This window comes from Leuciscus leuciscus (assembly GCF_965113295.1).
Source record: "Leuciscus leuciscus genome assembly, chromosome: 1".
Classification (NCBI taxonomy): domain Eukaryota; kingdom Metazoa; phylum Chordata; class Actinopteri; order Cypriniformes; family Leuciscidae; genus Leuciscus; species Leuciscus leuciscus.
In genome coordinates this window covers 3,914,316-3,932,968 of record NC_138725.1, presented here as the reverse complement: position 1 = coordinate 3,932,968, position 18,653 = coordinate 3,914,316, and the positions used below count along the sequence as shown (strand labels likewise).

The 18,653-nt window shown below is 40.2% G+C and overlaps 1 protein-coding gene across 1 annotated transcript; it reads left to right on the top strand.

Moving 5' to 3' along the window:
* Positions 1 to 4,627: 4,627 nt before the first annotated feature.
* Positions 4,628 to 17,129, top strand: LOC309478518 (alpha-2-macroglobulin-like protein 1). Its single transcript, XM_082142122.1, has 34 exons — positions 4,628 to 4,749; positions 5,287 to 5,467; positions 5,531 to 5,687; positions 5,805 to 5,857; positions 5,991 to 6,011; positions 6,108 to 6,273; positions 6,349 to 6,433; positions 6,510 to 6,624; positions 6,698 to 6,818; positions 6,918 to 7,027; positions 7,102 to 7,269; positions 7,365 to 7,586; positions 7,671 to 7,883; positions 7,963 to 8,112; positions 8,344 to 8,493; positions 8,582 to 8,657; positions 10,948 to 11,041; positions 11,123 to 11,348; positions 11,430 to 11,553; positions 11,624 to 11,745; positions 11,824 to 11,875; positions 11,970 to 12,053; positions 12,140 to 12,316; positions 12,427 to 12,502; positions 12,588 to 12,744; positions 12,819 to 12,893; positions 12,980 to 13,142; positions 13,220 to 13,404; positions 13,474 to 13,695; positions 13,783 to 13,904; positions 16,526 to 16,607; positions 16,693 to 16,776; positions 16,849 to 16,954; positions 17,032 to 17,129. Exons 1-34 carry the CDS (start codon positions 4,670 to 4,672, stop codon positions 17,070 to 17,072), a joined length of 4,260 nt encoding a protein of 1,419 aa, XP_081998248.1. The 5' UTR covers positions 4,628 to 4,669; the 3' UTR covers positions 17,073 to 17,129.
* Positions 17,130 to 18,653: the final 1,524 nt, after the last annotated feature.

The following is an 18,653-nucleotide window of genomic DNA, read 5'->3' as shown; positions in this document are numbered from 1 at the left end:
GAGTATAATCTGAATCTAAACCAGTCCCTCGGGTGAATTTGCGCGAGGATTTGTCTGGTTGTGAGCATTTTGAATGGCCGTCTCATGAGAGCTTTGTTCAAATATCTCAGATCTAAGATAGGTCTGAGAGCTCCGTCCTTCTTGGGTACGAGGAAGTAACGACTGTAAAAGCCTGACTCGCTCAGAGAAGGATGTACCGGTTCTATCGCCCCCTTGCACAGCAGCTTTGCTATTTCTGCTCGAAGTAGGTGTGCAACTTCCAGATTCACTCTCGTCTCGGTCCGTGCTCGAAAGCGCGGGGGCCGGCGAGCGAACTGTAGTGAATAGCCCTGCTTAACAGTATTCAGCACCCATTCTGACACGCCCGGAATCGCTTCCCATGCTTTTGCATGCATAGTCAAGTCAAGTCAAGTCAAGTCAAGTTTATTTATATAGCGCTTTTCACAACATAGGTTGTATCAAAGCAGCTTCACAGTAATAAATTAAAACAATACATCAATGTTTGTTTCTAGTGGAACGTCCACGTTTGGTAATGCTGATCAATAGTATCGTTGATTGATTAATTAAATTAAATATCCCCAAATATCCCCAACTGAGCAAGCCAAAGGCAACAGTGGCAAGGAACCGAAAAACTCCATCAGGTGACCTAATGGAGAAAAAAAAAAAACCTTGGGAGAACCCAGGCTCAGTCGGGGGCCAGTTCTCCTCTGGCGTTTATGAACTAGAGGTCAGATTTACCTGTCAGATTAAAATAATTATATGAATGCCTGGCTGAAGAGATGCGTCTTTAATCTAGTTTTAAACTGGGAGAGCGAGTCTGAGCAACGAACAGTATCAGGAAGGCTATTCCAGAGTTTTGGAGCTAAATGTGAAAATGCTCTCCCTCCTTTGGTGGATCTGGATATCCTAGGTATGACCAAAAGCCTCGAATTTAGTGATCTTAATGAGCGCGATGGATTATAGGGTGATAGAAGATCGGTTAAATAGACTGGAGCTAAGCCGTTTAGGGCTTTATAAGTCAGTAGCAATACCTTGTAATTAATACGGAACTTTATAGGTAACCAATGTAGTGATGATAAAATTGGTGTTATATGATCATATTTTCTTGATCTAGTAAGAACTCTAGCAGCTGCATTTTGGACTAACTGTAGCTTGTTTAATGAGGACGCAGGACAACCGGCCAACAAAGCATTACAGTAATCTAGTCTCGAGGTCATGAATGCATGAACTAACTTTTCTGCATCAGAAACAGATAGCATATTACGTAGCTTAGCAATGTTTCTAAGGTGGAAAAAGGCTGTTCTTGTAACATATGAAATATGATTTTCAAAAGACAGGTTGCAGTCTAATATAACACCCAGGTCTTTTACTGTAGAGGATGAAGTAACAGGACATCCTACTATGTTAAAGTTATATTGTGAGAGGTTTTGTGGGCGGTTTTTTGAACCGATGATTAGTACCTCTGTCTTGTCTGAATTTAATAAAAGAAAATTGCACGTCATCCAATCTTTTATATCTTTAACACACTCTGTCAATTTGGATAATTTAGCGTTTTCATCTGGCCGTGATGAAATATAGATTTGAGTGTCATCAGCATAACAATGGAAACTAATTCCATGTTTCCTTATAATATTTCCAAGTGGCAGCATATATATTGAGAATAATAGAGGGCCTAACACAGATCCCTGCGGCACTCCATAGTTTACTGGAGTTATGATCGATTTTTCTCCATTTAAATAAACAAAATGGTAGCGGTCAGATAAATACGATCTAAACCAGCTTAATGCTTGTCCTTGAACACCAGTATAATTTTGTAGTCGATCTAAGAGTATTGTATGATCTATAGTATCAAACGCAGCACTAAGATCAAGTAAAACTAATATTGAGATACAGCCTTGGTCAGAAGCTAAAAGTAAATCATTTGTGATTTTAACGAGCGCAGTTTCAGTGCTATGATGCGGTCTGAATCCTGACTGAAACTTTTCATAGATGTCATTTTCTTGCAAGAAAGAGCCTAGTTGAGCGGACACAACTTTTTCTAGTATTTTAGACATAAAAGGTAGATTTGAAATGGGTCTATAATTTGCTAGATTATGTGGATCTAATTGTGGTTTCTTAATGAGAGGTTTTATAACTGCCAGTTTAAATGTTCTTGGAACATGACCTAAAGATAAAGATGAGTTAATAATATTGAGGAGAGGCTCTTCCACTATAGGTAACACTTCTTTCAATAGTTTAGTTGGTATAGAATCTAGTAAACATGTTGTTGTTTTAGATGAAGTGATAAGTTTATTTAACTCTTTTTGTTCTATAGTTGTAAAGCTCTGTAATTGTTCTTGCGGGGTGATAATTGAGGCTAAATTATAAGGCGCGATTGAAGATTGAACATTTACAATTGTGGTTCTGATGTTTTCTATTTTCTCAGTGAAGAACTTCATAAAATCATTACTACTAAACTGTAACGGGATATTTTGTTCGGGTGACATCTGTTTATTTGTTAGTCTAGCCACGGTGTTAAATAAAAACCTTGGATTATTTTGGTTATTTTCTATTAGTTTGCGGAGATGCTCAGCCCTGGCCGCTTTTAGGGCCTTTTTATAACGTGACATACTGTCTTTCCACGTGATTCTAAAGACCTCTAAATTAGTTTGTTTCCATTTACGCTCTAAAATTCGGGTTTCTCTCTTTAGAACATGCGTAGTATTGTTGTACCACGGTGCTTTAATTTTCTCTCTGACCTTTTTGAATCTAATAGGTGCAACAACATCCAATGTTCTAGAGAGAATGGTGCTCATAGTGCTAGTTAGTTCTTCTAGTTCATCTGTTTGTTTGGGTTCAGGCAGCAGCTGAGACAAATCAGATAAGCAATTCGAGAAATTATCTATGGTGGATGGAAGGATTGTTCTGCCTGGTTGATAACGCGGCGCCGCATGACATATTACAGCAGTACGCAATATGCAAGTTACCATGTAATGGTCAGTGACTTCATCACTTTGCGGTATAATATCTATATCGGTTGGATTGGTTCCATGTGATATAATTAAATCGAGTGTATGATTAAGACGATGAGTTGGTCCGGTGACGTTTTGCTTGACCCCAAATTAATTTAATAAATCTGTAAACGCAGCCCCTAACGCATCATTTGGATTATCTACGTGTATGTTAAAATCTCCAACAATTAATGCTTTATCGACATTGACTAATAGGTCTGAGAGAAAATCTGCAAACTCTTGTAGGAAATCAGCGTAAGGCCCAGGCGGTCTATATACGGTAGCCAAGGCTAGAGATAATAGGGATGTTTTTCTAACATCTAAGAGCGTAACATTTAGTACAGACGGGGCTCATGCTTGTAGGAGTATCCAGGAGGAGCAGACTCATTTAGACCGAAATAATCATTTGGTTTAAGCCAGGTTTCAGTAAGGCAAAGTACATCGAAGCTATTATCTGTGACTATTTCATTTACAATAACTGCCTTAGGTGTGAGTGATCTAATGTTTAGAAGACCTAGCTTTAGAAATTGTTTTTGTTTACTAATAGCAACATTTTCTGTTTTAATAACAATTAGATTTTTCCTAGATCCTGCAGTGGATTTATTATTTGATCTCACTAAACGAGGAATAGACACGGTTTCTATGCAATATTCTACACTAGTATTTATATCAGTTAAATTGGTGCAGCAGAGACTATGATTTGGACTTTTGGTTAGTAGTCAAAAGGTATTTAACATTTTGGAGATGTTATCCGACAGAAGATCTGCTCCGAATCTGCTTGGGTGTAAGCCATCAGCACGGAAAAGCCTAGGACGCTCCCAAAACAGATTCCAATTATTTACAAAGAGCAGTTTCTGCTCATTGCACCTCACAATCAGAGAGGAACTGCAACCAGTTCAGAAGCCGGAAGTGTACTGAGAGTGAAACTTCTCGCCTTATTAGACATTCTCTGATGTTACTCATGTATCGCAAAACATTATTGGATAATTCTTATAATTGACATTTCTCTGGGCCAATCGGAATCTTAGCACTTTTTCTCTTGGCCAATCGGAATCTTAGCACTTGCGTCAGAATCTTGAAGCACACAGCGTCAACTGAGCTCACCATTGGATGAGACGCCTGGCTACCGTGTGAGTCTAATGTAAACTCACGCATCGCGCATGACATGTCCAATTCGCGAACTAATGACTCCTTTGAACCGATTCATTTTAATGAATGGTTAAAACAACTCATCTTTCCAACTCAGGAGATGTCTGAATCGGTGTTTAACTAATCAGTAACACTTTACAATAAGGTTCTATTTATTACATAAAAAGTACAGTTTGCTTACTCAAGCTTAAGCTTTAAAATAAATAAAACCACTTGTTTGTTTTTTTGAAAAGCATATGACTACATTTTTCCACACAGTGCTATCAAGAATCTTAGCTGTGCAGAATTTGCCAATTTCAAACAAGCCTAGAGTTGGCAACCCTGTGATTAATTACTGTGGCTCCGCCCTAAAGATGTCCAGATTGCCTGTGAGAGCTAAATCAAGCTGTTATGAATCATAAATAACGCTGGCAACAGTGCAGCTGATTTAGGGTTAAGTTGTAGCGCAGTGTGGATCTTAATAGAAGTGCTGCAGGGTTTTTTTTGAAAGAGACTCTTGATTTCTGTCTAGCCTTGGATGATTGCTCTTCATGGCTGTGAGGGAGATATGTGTTTGGAAAGGGCTCATTTTAGCCCTTTTCCTCTTTGCTGTTGATGGACAGAAAAGGCCGTAAGTACTATGGGCTTTGAAGTGAAAAGTGGCCTAATGTCTAATCTATGCTGAATGATGCAGTTGTAAAGATGGCAAAATGAAGCACCAAAGCATTAAATGTTTAAGTTCATTAATCATGTTGTACTCGTTCCCATCTAGTGTTCAAATGATGAATGGGACCAACCAAACTATTCATTAACACTTGTTTTTTTATATAAGTCCCTGTTGAATGGAGTTTGTGTGCTGTTGGAGTTATTGTTCCTCAAATATATTGCTGTACAAAAATGGCTGTATTGTGCTCTTATTTTGGGACCATGGCACATTGTTGTTAAATCAGAGGGTTTCCCGTGTGTGTGTGGGTTTTTTTATTTATTTATTTTTTACGTTTGGTACTTCAACCCACTCTCTGATGGAGATAACCACTTTGGCTTATTTTTGATGCACAGACCTGGCAACCCTGTGGCAGCCACTTTCTGTGGATGTTCAACCAACATGTAAATGTTTTGACCTGATTCCCTTTGGTCTCTGAACCTAAACTTCATGATGTTTACACAGGTTATTCATGGTGACTTTCCCTGCAGTGATTGAAACTGGATCTGATGCCAAATTGTGTGCAAGTCTTCTGAAACCCCAAGAGAGTCTCACAATGACAGTTTCTCTGCTTGATGACAAAAGGATAACTCGACTTGTGCAGCAAGTTTCTTCAAAGCCATTTCATCAGTGCTTTAGTTTCCAGGTCTGTTGTCATGAGACTTTTTCTTTTCTTTTTTTTTGTCTGAGTTAACTGAGTTGTCCACAGGCTCCTCAAGTAGATGGAGAATCTGTGCAGATGCTGAAGGTAGATGTTCAAGGGAAGGTCTTCAAAGCGACTGAAGAGAGAAAAGTCATGTTCAGACGTTACCTGCCTTTGACCTTCATCCAGACAGACAAACCCATCTACAATCCAGGACAAACAGGTGAGCTGTGATTGTCCCTTGGTTTAATATTAGAGGTGTATATAGTCCAGTACGCTACAAGTTCTGATTGTCTACAAGTGCATTATGCAAATAATATGAGTTTATCTGTCTTTGCAGTGAATTTCAGAGTTGTCACCATGGATGCCAAATTTGTGCCACTTGATCAGATGGTAAGGTCTGGCCATGAACAAATTGCAAATTTATTGCAGGTTATTTTTACGTGCACAGTTTTGCAGTTCTCTTCAATGATTGCTGCAATAGTGTCTATTTTAAATGCTTAATATTCCTGTCTTTGTCTTTCAGTACAATCTGGTGGTTGTGGAGGTGAGAATTTGTTCTGGTCCGAGTCTTTGAATGGAGCCACTGCCACTTTCTGTACATTTTGTTTGCCGTTTTATAAGCTGTTCATTGTTTTAATAGGACAATAATAATAACCGCATTGGTCAGTGGACAAACGTTTCCTCAACGGAGTGGATATTGCAGCTTTCTCACAAGTTAAACCCAGAGGCTCAGATGGGGATGTACACACTAAAGGCTTTTATTGGCGACCAAATGATCTCCCATGTTTTTGAAGTGAAAAAATATGGTAAGTTATTGTGAATGATGTGCAACAGTTCAGAGACAGATCTGAGGTCTTACAGCGTTTTTATTTCTGGTTTAGTTTTGCCCAAGTTTGACGTGACTGTAAACGCACCACAGACGTACAGCGTTGCAGATGTGGGACTGAAAGTCGAGGCTTGTGCCAAGTGAGTGAAACGTACAGATATTATCTTGTCTTGGGGTTGGTCAGTTCTTAATTTTGTCCCTTGTGATGTTTCCCAGATACACGTATGGCAAACCTGTACCCGGTCTAGCCTTGGTGGAAGTGTGCCGTGATCCTTTTCCATTCGTTGTGGTTCCTGATGTGACCCGTCGTTGCCTGACTAAAACTGCAAAGGTTTGACTCCTGCCTTACAGTGGAGGGTTTTTCTTGTGCTTGACTTTAATGTGACTCTTTGTTCTGTTACCAGATGAATGCCACAGGCTGTGCCTCCCTTAGCGTCGCTACATCAGTGTTTTTCAACACTGAATTTGAAAATAATATGCAAGATACTTTTCTTGTAAATGTGAATGTCACTGAGGTGGGAACAGGTGAGCTTTTGGCTGATCTGAACCAATGGTACTTGCTTTAAAGTTTGTTTGCAGTTCTCTTTTTTTATTTTTTTATATTGTATCTCTCCACCCCCCCAGATGTAGTCATGTCAAAATCTGCAACAGTGTCCATTACATTTGAAGTCGGCAGAGTTATATTTTTGGACATCCCAGAATATTTTGAACCTGGATCAATGATTAATGGGAAGGCAAGTATAATTAATTCCTTGTTGCAGAAGCCTTCACATTGGTTCCCTTTCCTAACCTTGATCATTCCCAAAAGATCTCAGTGTCTCGTTTTGATGGAACTCCAATCGCAAACAAAGCGGTTTATCTCCTGGATAACAGCTGGCCCAACAAACTGCTGCTGAATCTGACCACAAACCAGAAAGGACTGGCCTCATTCTCCCTCAGCGCTGCTAGTCTTCCTAAAGCCGCTCTGAATCTGGTGGTACGATTTGCTCTGTGTTTTGTGAAGTGTTGACTCCGATCTCTGTAGATCTCAATTTCTCTCGCAAGAAACCAATTCCATTCGTTGTTCCCCAGGCAAGTGCTACTCCAGCGGTTGTCAATGGTTACAAATCGCCATACTTCACTACAGATACAAGGGTTGTTCGGCTTCTCCAACCTGATTCTCCTAACAACCCATCTAGTGAACTGACTATAGTGAAGCTTGAGCAGCCACTCAAATGTGGTGCTGCGTTTCCAGTGACCGTGAAGTATTCTTTTGGAGAGACTGGTGACTACAGCGTTGACATCATCTATATGGTGAGTGGATATCAGGTTTTTTTATTTTTTTTTATAATCATTGCTCTCGACTGTTTATGCACCCACTTGTTTTGTGTTTGTCAGGTCTTGTCCAGAGGATTGATCGTCCTCCATGGATTTCAGACGGTCAAAGCGAGGGCTTCTAATACAGTCACGAGCGGCTCGGTGTCTTTCCAGCTGTCTGTCAGTGTCGATATGGCTCCAGTAGTGCAGATTCTGGTCTACTGTGTTCTGCCCAGTGAGAATGTTGTTGTTGGTAGTGCGTCGTTTGAAACCGAAATGTGTCTCCGAAACAAAGTATGATGTGCATTAGCACTTTTTTGGCTTTAAGTGGGGTATGATGACGTGTCCTAAAGCGTGTTGGTCCTTGTTCCAGGTGTCTCTACAGTTCTCTCCTGCTACGGCCGTTCCTGCTGAGGGAAATGTTCTGACTGTCTCTGCTCAAGCAGGATCTCTGTGTGGCATCAGTGCTGTAGATCAGAGCATCTGGATCTTGGAGCCAGGAAGACGTCTGAGTGCGAAAATGGTATCCTTGTGCAGTTGATTTAAAATTCTTGTTGGCTTTGACTGACATTCAGGTTCAGCTTTAGAATTTGAGTAATGCTGAGAGAAATTGAACAAACCTATTCTGTTATGATTATAGCAGTTTTAGTGTACATCTTAACATACATTTATGTACTCTGTGACATAACATTCCAAACAGTAATGAATTTTGTTCAACATTTTTTCAAAAGTGACCTTTTTTTCATGGTTTCAGGTGTTTGACTTGCTCCCGGTGCGATCACTATCAGGTTACCCAAACAGCGTTCAGGATGAACCAGAGTGTCTAGGTTTTCGACCACGTCTAGCTTTTGACATAGATCCTGCCTACACTTCTCCTACAAATCAAGTGTACACAACCTTCAAGGTAGAAAACTGTATTTTGTGACTACATGGTCACAAACTGAGTCATTGACTTTAAATCTGTCTTGTGTTTTGACTTGTCTCTCTGACAGAGCCTGGGAATGAAGATCGCAACAAATCTCGCTGTACAAGCCCCTCCGTGCCCGCTGTATCGCAGATTCCCAGATGGTAGGTCTATGCAGAGAGGCTGTTCTTTCAGTGAAAAATTCTGCATGACTTGGTGAACTTGCATTCAGTTATGTGAGGATTACCTTATGAAAAAGTATACTTGAGTGATGTCCAAGTGTATTTAAGTATACGTTATGTAGTACATATACTGTCAATATGTACTAGTAGTAAACTTGTAAGTGTACTATTTTAATACCGCTTGGGACTAAATTGGCCCACTTTTAGAATATAAAAGTGTTTAAGTGTAAGAGTAGTAAACTAAGTGCACAACTAGTTCACAATTGCGTTTCTCATTTGTACTGCAAGTGAATTTATGGGTATACTAGTAGTTTACGAATTTAATACATGTAACCATTTTTTAGTTTATGAAAGTACACTTTGAAGTATACTCGGTAAACTAGTTTAGTAGTTTTATACTAGTTATTTAAGTGAATTTAACATCATACTTGTAGTTTACTAATTTTATATTTTTGCTCTTTCGGTGCTAAGCTACTAGTTTAGTAGTTGTATACTGCAAGTTTTTTGGAGCACCTAGCTTGCAGAGAGAGAAGGGGGGAGGACTCGATAATGATCTCTCTGAAGCTTTCCCTAAGTGACTCGTGGGGACAGGTCTGTTGTTCTGGAGACCCTCAGCGGGCCCATAAAAGGTGTCGGGGCAATTTGGCACAGACTTTCTGGCGTTAGGCCCTGATTTGCATCTGAGTCAGGAGGTTGAAGCTTTAGGAGTCTTTAGAAATGTGTTCATTGTTTGCAGAAAGAATCATGATTCTAGTCCATGCGCTACAGTAAGTTTCATAAAGGGAACATTTTAAACGGTTGAATCTTATTTTTGCCAAAGACTGTGCCTTGATCAGGTTCAGAACGATGATCAAAACACAGTTGGAGTCCAACACCCCAAAAGCTTCAGTTGCTTTCTTTTCATGGGTTATGCTTCATTTCATTTGGAAATATTAAGCAGTTTTGATTTACACGCCGTTTAATGTTTGATCACATTATCTTACATTTGCGTGAGCAATCTTCTATCACTTGTTTCAGCTTCTATGTTTTGATCCGGAGATTCTGTACTAGATGTGTCATAGCGCCCCCTACCATATAACAGTGAAAACATGGACAGCTGGAATTCAGTCAATGGTGGGGAAAGAGTAAAGTAGAAGTTAATTCCTATACACTACCAGTGGACTAGCCTACACAAAAAATCAGATACGCAGCATTAGAAATGTTTTATATCAATATTTTCTAACAATGTAAGTTTCATAAGACTGTATATGAAAAACGATGTAAAATTATATTTAATGGGCTACTTGATCAAGAGTTCAAACAACTAGGATACTTAATTATACTTTTGTATATCTCGATCAAAAGATTGAGTACAAGTACAGGCCAAATATACGTTTCTCTCAGTACAAGTCAAGTACACATGTAACTAAGTATATTTGAGAAGTGTATATAAAATGTAGACTGAAAGTATGCTTTCTTATTTTTAGTTGAAAATAAGTATACTAATAGCACACTTAGGCGGCGTTCACATATCGCGCCTAAAAACGCATAGAAAACGCTAGGCGCGCCGCGTTCTCCTTTTTCCAAAGCGCTCGGGTGGTTGCGCTCCGGAGGCGTCTGTCGTTGCTAAGCTTGGTTCTTGTCACGTGACCTGCGGTGCGCTCGCGGCATTCTTAAAAGTTGAGATGTTTTTATCTCGATGCGGCGCGGACGCGCTTGGAAAAAACGAGCGCGTCGCACCGCGTCACTTCCATTATGAGCGCGCATACCGCGCGCCTACATTTGAAATAACGAACTTGCGCGCGCAAAAGACGCGATATGTGAACAGGCCCTTAAACATTTTTTTTGTAAGGGTTATCACTGTTCAACATCAGGTTCAGTTTCTTATTTTATTTACTATTCCACCCGAAAGCTTGATGCTATCTGAACATGTTAGTTTATAAGACAGAGTGTAATGTTTTTTAAAAAAGTATTTATTAAGCTACTCAAACAAAATAGTAAACAAGTACAAGCCAAGAATACTTAATTATACTTTAAGTAGCCTATATCTCGATCAACAAGTATAGGCCAATTTGAAGTGTATTTCTGAGAAGTACATACAAAGTATACTTTTTAGTTTAAAAGTATACTAATAGCGCACTAATAAACCTTTTTTTGTGAGGGTACTACTTGTGGATCAACAAATTGTTGGGTGTTTTAATCATTTCCATAAATGCAATAAGAGGGGCAGTTATGAACCCTGTTTATTCTGCAGATACTAAGACAGTTTGGTGTAAAATTGCTTGTCTTTCAGTGGTGGTTTTGAATGGACCCGACACTTCCTCTTTTGAAGTGACTGTCAGGACTTACTTTCCAGAAACATGGCTCTGGCAGCTTGCTCGTGTGGGGTTCGTGAAGCATCTTGTTCCTTCTAAAGCTACTTGCGCAGTTTTTCTCCCTGTTCCCCTTATTTTTCTCCTGTCTTTCAGAAACACTGGATCAACACGAGTTCCCCTCACTGTTCCTGACACCATCACCACATGGGAGACTGAGGCGTTCTGCCTGTCTTCAAAAGGTTTTGGTCTGGCTCCTCCTGCTCTGCTGACAGTCTTCCAGCCCTTCTTCCTGGAGCTCTCCCTGCCATACTCCATTGTCCGTGGGGAGTCTTTTGAGCTGAAGGCCACAGTCTTCAGCTATCTGTCCAAGTGCATCATGGTCTGCCATGGTTTCTTTTATAATTCATCTGTATAGAGAAGGTCATGTGTCTTTGCTCCATGTGTTCTGTTTCATTGGCAGGTTAAAGTAACTCCAGCTTCATCCACTGCCTTCACTCTTAAACCATATACTGATCCGTATTCATCCTGTCTTTGTGCCAATGGGAGAAAGACCTTCAAATGGATTCTCTCAGCTTCTGTTCTTGGTCAGTTTTGGATCCTCTCTAAATTAAGTGTATATTAAGGGTGTTGCTCACTTCCTGTCTGTCACTGCAGGAACTGTCAATGTGACTGTCAGTGCTTCAGCTGAAGCATCCCAGACCCGATGTGGCACTGAAGTCGTGACTGTGCCTACGAGAGGACGCATCGACGTAGTCATTCGAAGTCTACTTGTCCTGGTAAGTGTTAACTAGCCTTCTGTAGTCTGGTCATGGAGCTCATGCTGCTTTACTGATGTGGTGTTATTGCTTCTATAGCCTGAAGGAGTTGAAAGGACAAACACCCAGAGTTGGTTACTGTGTCCAAAGGGTTTGTTTGCACTCCATGATTCCCAAATACGTTCTCCCTGTATAGCCAAACATTAGCCTAGCTCTAAAATGCTGAGCCCTTCTCTTGTCTGCAGGAAAAGATCTTTCTGAAGACATGACTCTGAGATTTCCAACAAACATGGTTCAAGGATCTGCCAGATGCTCAGTTTCAGTCCTTGGTACTACATTTCATTCAGTAGAAACTGACGTGAAGTTTGGTAGAATAACTGTTTCTGATGTGGGTTTTATGCTTGACCTCTTGTAGGGGACATAATGGGTCGTGCGCTGAAGAATCTAAATGGGTTATTACAGATGCCATCTGGCTGTGGAGAACAGAATATGATCATTCTTGCTCCAAATATTTACATCCTACTGTACCTGAAGGTCACAGGGCAACTCACCGCAGCCATCCGAGAGACTGCCACAGGCTTCCTTCAGAGCGGTATGGATGACCAAATCCACTTTATATATGTAGGAGACTCAATTTCAAGGTAGCTTTGTCCTGCTCTTCCCATTGGACTATCACTTACATGTGCTGTATGATCTAATCAGGATACCAAGGACAACTGAACTTCAGACACAGCGATGGATCATACAGCACATTTGGTTATGATGAATCAAATACATGGTGAGTTTCACACTGTCCTACTGTTGTGTATAATCTGTCGTGGCACAAACAGTTTGTTTACTTTGTCAACCTTTTTCACGACCAGGTTGACTGCCTTTGTCATGAGGTCCTTTGGTCTAGCGAGGCAATTTGTCTTCATTGATCCACATGTCCTGCAGAGTGCAAAGGATTGGCTGATCAGCAAGCAGGGTTCAGACGGCTGTTTCATGCAGCAGGGAACTCTGTACCATAGTGACATGAAGGTGCATTACATGTTTCTAAATGCACTGGACAATGGACTGGTCTTCTAAATCAGTCTCCTTTTCTTTCTTTTAAGGGTGGAGTTGGTGACAGTGTGACCATGACTGCCTACATTGTTGCATCGCTGCTTGAACTAGGTGTCCCCACCACGGTAACCAATCCAGTAGTTGTATAAGCTCCTTGCAGATGACCCTCCTGTTCTGGCTGACTGATATGCGCTTTTTTTTTTTTTTTAAGGATCCTGTCATTACCAACGGTCTGTCATGCTTGAGGCCTGTCGTTGGGAACCTTGGAAACACTTATGTCACGGCTCTGCTGGCCTACACCTTCAGTCTGGCCGGAGAGACCACCACTCGATCACAGCTTTTAACTGCCTTGAACAACCTTGCAATTTCTGAAGGTAAGATTTACCAGCCTCTTGATGTTGATTCATCAGGGTCTTTGGCATCAACTTTCTCACCTCCATCTTATCCTAAGGCACTAAGGTCCATTGGTCTCAGACGACATCTGGTGATACTCTGGCGGTGGAGATCAGCTCTTACGTGTTGCTAGCGGTTCTTGCTGTTCAGCCTCTCACGGCAGCTAATCTGGGTTATGCTAACCGCATTGTCAACTGGCTCGTGGCCCAGCAGAATCCCTATGGAGGGTTTTCCTCCACCCAGGTGCCTCTGACTACCAAACATGAGTGCAATCATTTTAAGGATTTATTTTAATCTTGTACTTGTTTTTAGGACACTGTGGTGGCTCTTCAGGCTCTGTCTGTGTACGCTGCTCAAGTGTTCAGCTTGGACGGCTCCAGCACTGTTACCGTACAGTCCTCAGTAGTAGGAGGAGACTCTTATAGCTTCAAAGTGAATCGGGACAACAGGCTGCTGTATCAGGAGAAGCCACTGAAGAACGTTCCAGGCAAATATAGTGTTAAAGCATCAGGATCCTCTTGTGTGTCTGTGCAGGTCTGTATCTTCATCCCATCTATCTATATTTGTTGTGCACAGCCAAATCTAAATGTGTTTTGTTTGATTTTTCTACTCGTACTATAGGTTGCGTGTTTCTACAACATCCCAACACCCGTTAAAGTCTCCATGACGCTGAGTGTCGAAGCGAAGGTGACTGGAGACTGCCAACCACTTGGAGCCAATCTCATGTTGAAGTTCACTGTGAAGTAAGCCGCATTGTGTCCTGTAACCAACTGATGTTTATGACTCATTAACCGTTTGTCACAGACTCAAGTGTCTTATATCATTGGAATCCTTGGGTCAAGCCGAACAAAAATGGCCTCAAGGATTTCATTTCCGGTATGCAAATTTTTCCGCCATATTGGATTTTGTCCAAAACCTACTTTTGCGAACTAGTCCCTGGTTTTTTGCCCGATCGGAACCAAACCAGTGCAGAAATGTTCACAGGGGTCTGATTATCAATAATTATCGAAAAAAAGTTGAAATTTCGATCCACGGTTGCTAAGGGATGTCAAAACGTTCGAAGGAGGCGGAGCCTATTTTACTAAAATGGCTAACTCGTGAACGAAATGGGATATTTTCACCAAACTCGGTACACATGTGTATGGGTTCAGTTTGGGGTCACAGTAAAAAAATCGCGACGATTGAGCACTAGGTGGCGCTATAACATGAAAAAAACATGAAAAGGGCTATAACCACCTGACCATTAGTCAGATTGACTTGAAAATTGGTATGCAGTGTCTTGGTCCAAGGCCCCATGTATATCTATGAGGACATTGGTGTATCTGAAAAAACATGGCCACCATTGGCCAATGAAGTTTGAGCACCTATTAGACAAGGTTAACGGAGGCCGATCGGAACGAAACTCGATGGGCATGTTCGAGTCATGGCCCTAGAGGTCTGTAAGAATTTTGAAAGAAATCGGCCACTAGTTGGCGCTAACGAGTTTTATGGCTCTGTAATCACGTGGCGTAACACTCATCCACACAATATGCATATCATTTGATAGATCTGCTCATGCTGAACAACTTTGCCTCAAGAACCATTGCTGTCAATCAAACCGTTCATTAATTATTTGCAAATATGTTAAAAGCCTACTTTTGCGAACTAGTCCTAGGTTTTTTACCCGATCGGAACCAGACCAGTCTAGGACAATTTTATGGACTCTCTAGATCAATAATTATCGAAAAAAAGTTGAACTTTTGCATTTGGATGGCTGTAATAGGGTCATTTATAAAATGGGCGTGGCAAAATACATTAAAAAGCCTATAAATCCTAAATGAAAACTCAGAACTTCACAAAAATTGGTGAGCATATGTGACATAACATCATTAACAAGCTTGCCCAATTTTATGGAGATCGGACCAAAGGTGGCGCTATAACTGTTAAAAAGCTTTAAAACCATATATTACCAATGGTAAATTGCCTGCATTGGCTGTAAATGGTCTTTTTAATCTATGATCATATAATTTTCATATAATAATGTTCAAAACTAGTGCAGTACAATTCTCTGGACTCTCTAGATCAGTAATTATCAAAAAAAGTTGAACTACTTCATTTGGATGGCTATAATAGGGTCACATCAAAATGTGGCCTTGACCAAGTGTCCCCGAAAGCTTATATCTTTTAAGATGCTCAGATCTTCTTAAAAACAAGTCAGAACATGTGAAATATCACTCTGAACAAGCATGAAAAATTTCAGACAGATCGGACAAAATTTGACTCTATAACAGTTTAAAAAGGTGAAAATAATATGAATACAATGGCATATTAAGCCAATAAGTGGTATTTTACTGCCCCCTGCTGTTTAAAATAGTTATTTTGTCATATTGTTTCTATAATTCATATTTAGACTTTATAAAATCATTATTTTAACATTTACAATTACATTTAGTCAATCCATCTGTTAAAGTATTAGTGTGTGTGTGTGTAAGCATGCATTATGGAGTTAACATGGAAAGACTGGTTTGCTTTAGTGCAGAAAACTAGTGAAAATCATGAAGATTAAACTGAAACTGAGCCAATAATGGTCTTCTAGTGCCCTCTGCTGGCCATTCTACTTATTAATGAAGTCTTTTGACATGTGCTTTTGAATTCATAATTAGACATTGTAAGTCATAGTAAATAATACTAGAATGTGGTGTATCAAGGTAAATCATGCTAGAACATGGTAAATCATGGTAAACTATGCCAGAACAGGGTAAATCATGGTAAACCATGGTAAATCATGATAAACTATGGTAAATCATGCTAGAATGTGGAAAATCATGCTAAATCATGCTAGAACATGGTAAATCAAGGTAAACTAAGATGAATTTATGGTAAACTATGCTAGAACAGGGTAAATCATGGTAAACCATGGTAAATCATGATAAACTATGGTAAATCATGCTAGAATGTGGTATATCATGGTAAATCATGCTAGAACATGGTAAATCAAGGTAAACTAAGATGAATTCATGGTAAACTATGCTAGAACAGGGTAAATCATGGTAAACCATGGTAAATCACAATAAACTATGGTAAATCATGCTAAAATGTGGTATATCATGGTAAATCATGCTAAAACATGGTAAATCAAAGTAAATGAAGTAAATCATGCTAAATGTGGTATATCATGGTAAATCATGCTAAAACATGGTAAATCAAAGTAAATTAAGATAAAATCATGGTAAACTATGCTATAACATGGTAAATAATGGTAAACCATGGTAAATCATGATAAACTATGGTAAATCATGCTAGAATGTGATATATCATGGTAAATCATGATAAAGGGAAGCTGTGTTCTTGGTCTGGACTAAACCTCTTTTTCACACTCATTCAGATACAATGGTGTAAAATCAAGCACTAACATGGTTCTAGTTGACATTAAGCTCCTGTCAGGCTTCACGGCAGATGCGTCACTGGTTTGTATTTAAGATGATTTAGAAAGTCCCAAGATGCTTGAAGCTCCTTCAATTGTAATTGTGCAAATGATGATGTTCCCCTCAGCTTGGTTCTTCACCCCAAACGTTTGCCCCACTAGTGGAGCGGGTTGATGTTGAAGATGATCATGTCCTAGTGTATCTGAAAGAGGTGAGACTGGGTATATTACTAGCTGCCATCTTGAGTGTTGTGTATTTGCTGTTCATCCTTTCTGTCTTGTAGGTTCCCAAAGGCGTCCCCATGAGTTACACTCTGCTGCTGAAACAGGTTCTTGCAGTGGAAAATCTCAAGCCAGCAGTCATCAATGTTTATGACTACTATCAGCCAAGTACGCTTTCATCCTAACCATGCTTTGCTCTGGCTGAATTCACTGTTAAATGAGTTCATTTTCTGTTCCTATTTCAGGTGATTCATTTGAGACCACCTACACATCTTCCTGTCCATGATTTGATTCAGTACTGGCTGTAGGACATGTGACTTGAATAAAACCACTATACAACCAGTTCTGTTGCCTCTTGTTGCTGACTGCACTTTTGCACTGCACTTTCCTTGATCTTTTGACAGTTAAGAGTTCATTACACTATAAAATACCCTGTAAGTTTCAAAACTTCCTTATTTCAAAAACTGCCTTTATTGAAACCAGGGCCAGAAAACCAAGGCATCTCAAGTGGAGACTTGTCACCTCACAGGGCAGTTGTAGACTGCCTTTGCAGAATAATATCAATGCCTGTAAGCTTGTTTGAGATGCGCCTTGCTTCGCCTGAGATGTGAGTAGGCGGCTGCCGTGAAAAGTGCAGGCAAACCGGACAGTTCTCTCTTCTCGCAGTGGATCAGACAGCTGCGAGATCAAAAATGGATATCGCGGGATTCACGCTTGTGCACAGTGTTGCTAAAACTGGATGTGTTTTAAGTTCTGTTGCTTTTATATAAAAATAAATATAATGAACAAGACGCCCAGAGTATGTATTTAATTCCATTCCAAAAACATGTTTATCAATCTTTTTTTTCTTTAAAGGTGGTATCAGCGATTTCAGGCCCAAACATAAATGTTCACATTCATCTAATCTTACCTAATGATCCGCTAGCTGCCCACCCCATAAGCATGCCGTCAAAAAAAACGCGTCTCTGTAGGCAGCCTAGGCTCTGAGATCTGCACACAAAAACAGTTGTCTTCACCCAGTTTAGCCAAACACTCAAAACCCAAACAAATAGTGTTCCAACCAATCACTGACAGGGGTGGGTGTTGTGAGGTTTTGCGCTCGTGCACGGCTGCCTATGACGAGCCTAGGCTGCCTACAGAGACGCGTTTTTTTTTATGGCATGCTTATGGGGCGGGCAGCTAGCGGATCGTTAGGTAAGATTAGATGAATGTGAACATTTATGTTTGGGCCTGAAATCGCTGATACCACCTTTAATACGACACGTTTTCTTTAAATAAAAATTGCAATGCATAACCCATTGAGATCGCACTGTCAGATAGTTTGAGAATATTCACACATAACGTATGCACATAAAACATAGTTTTAAAATAATTTTTAAAAAAAGAACAATTCATCACGGTTGTTTTAGCTAATGATCATTAAGCTGTGTCGTCAGCAAGTCGTTTCCCATCATGCTTTTGATCAGCGCAGTCGGTGGAGAGCAACTGCGCTCGACTGCAGAATTTGACACATCCCGCCTTGCGCTCTCGAGAGTTTTTTGACATATGTTAGCATGACATCAGAGCAAGGCGGACCCAAGGGGGCAATCATTCGGAATAAACTGAATTTTCCCCGGGCGCTGTCATTGATTAGCAGACCATCACCTGCTGTTAACATTCCATTGACTCCCATTCATTTTGGCGTCACTTTGACTGTGAATAACTTTACATCTGAGGCTTTAAAGACTCCATTTGTCCATTATTTATTTCTAAAGAAACATGAAAAAGTATAAAAGGCTCCATTACCTTGTATCTTACGCTATGGCCCTGTAGAAGCAGTTTTTGTAAAAGTAGGCTAACGATTGATTCATAACCACGCGACTCTCTG

Bases quoted from the DNA above. Each gene is read 5' to 3' on its own strand.
- LOC309478518 (XM_082142122.1), top strand. From the start codon at position 4,670: ATGGCTGTGAGGGAGATATGTGTTTGGAAAGGGCTCATTTTAGCCCTT. The intron at 6,274-6,348 runs GTAAGTTATTGT...TTTCTGGTTTAG, and splicing joins TTTTGAAGTGAAAAAATATG to TTTTGCCCAAGTTTGACGTG. The intron at 12,503-12,587 runs GTGAGTTTCACA...TTTCACGACCAG, and splicing joins TATGATGAATCAAATACATG to GTTGACTGCCTTTGTCATGA.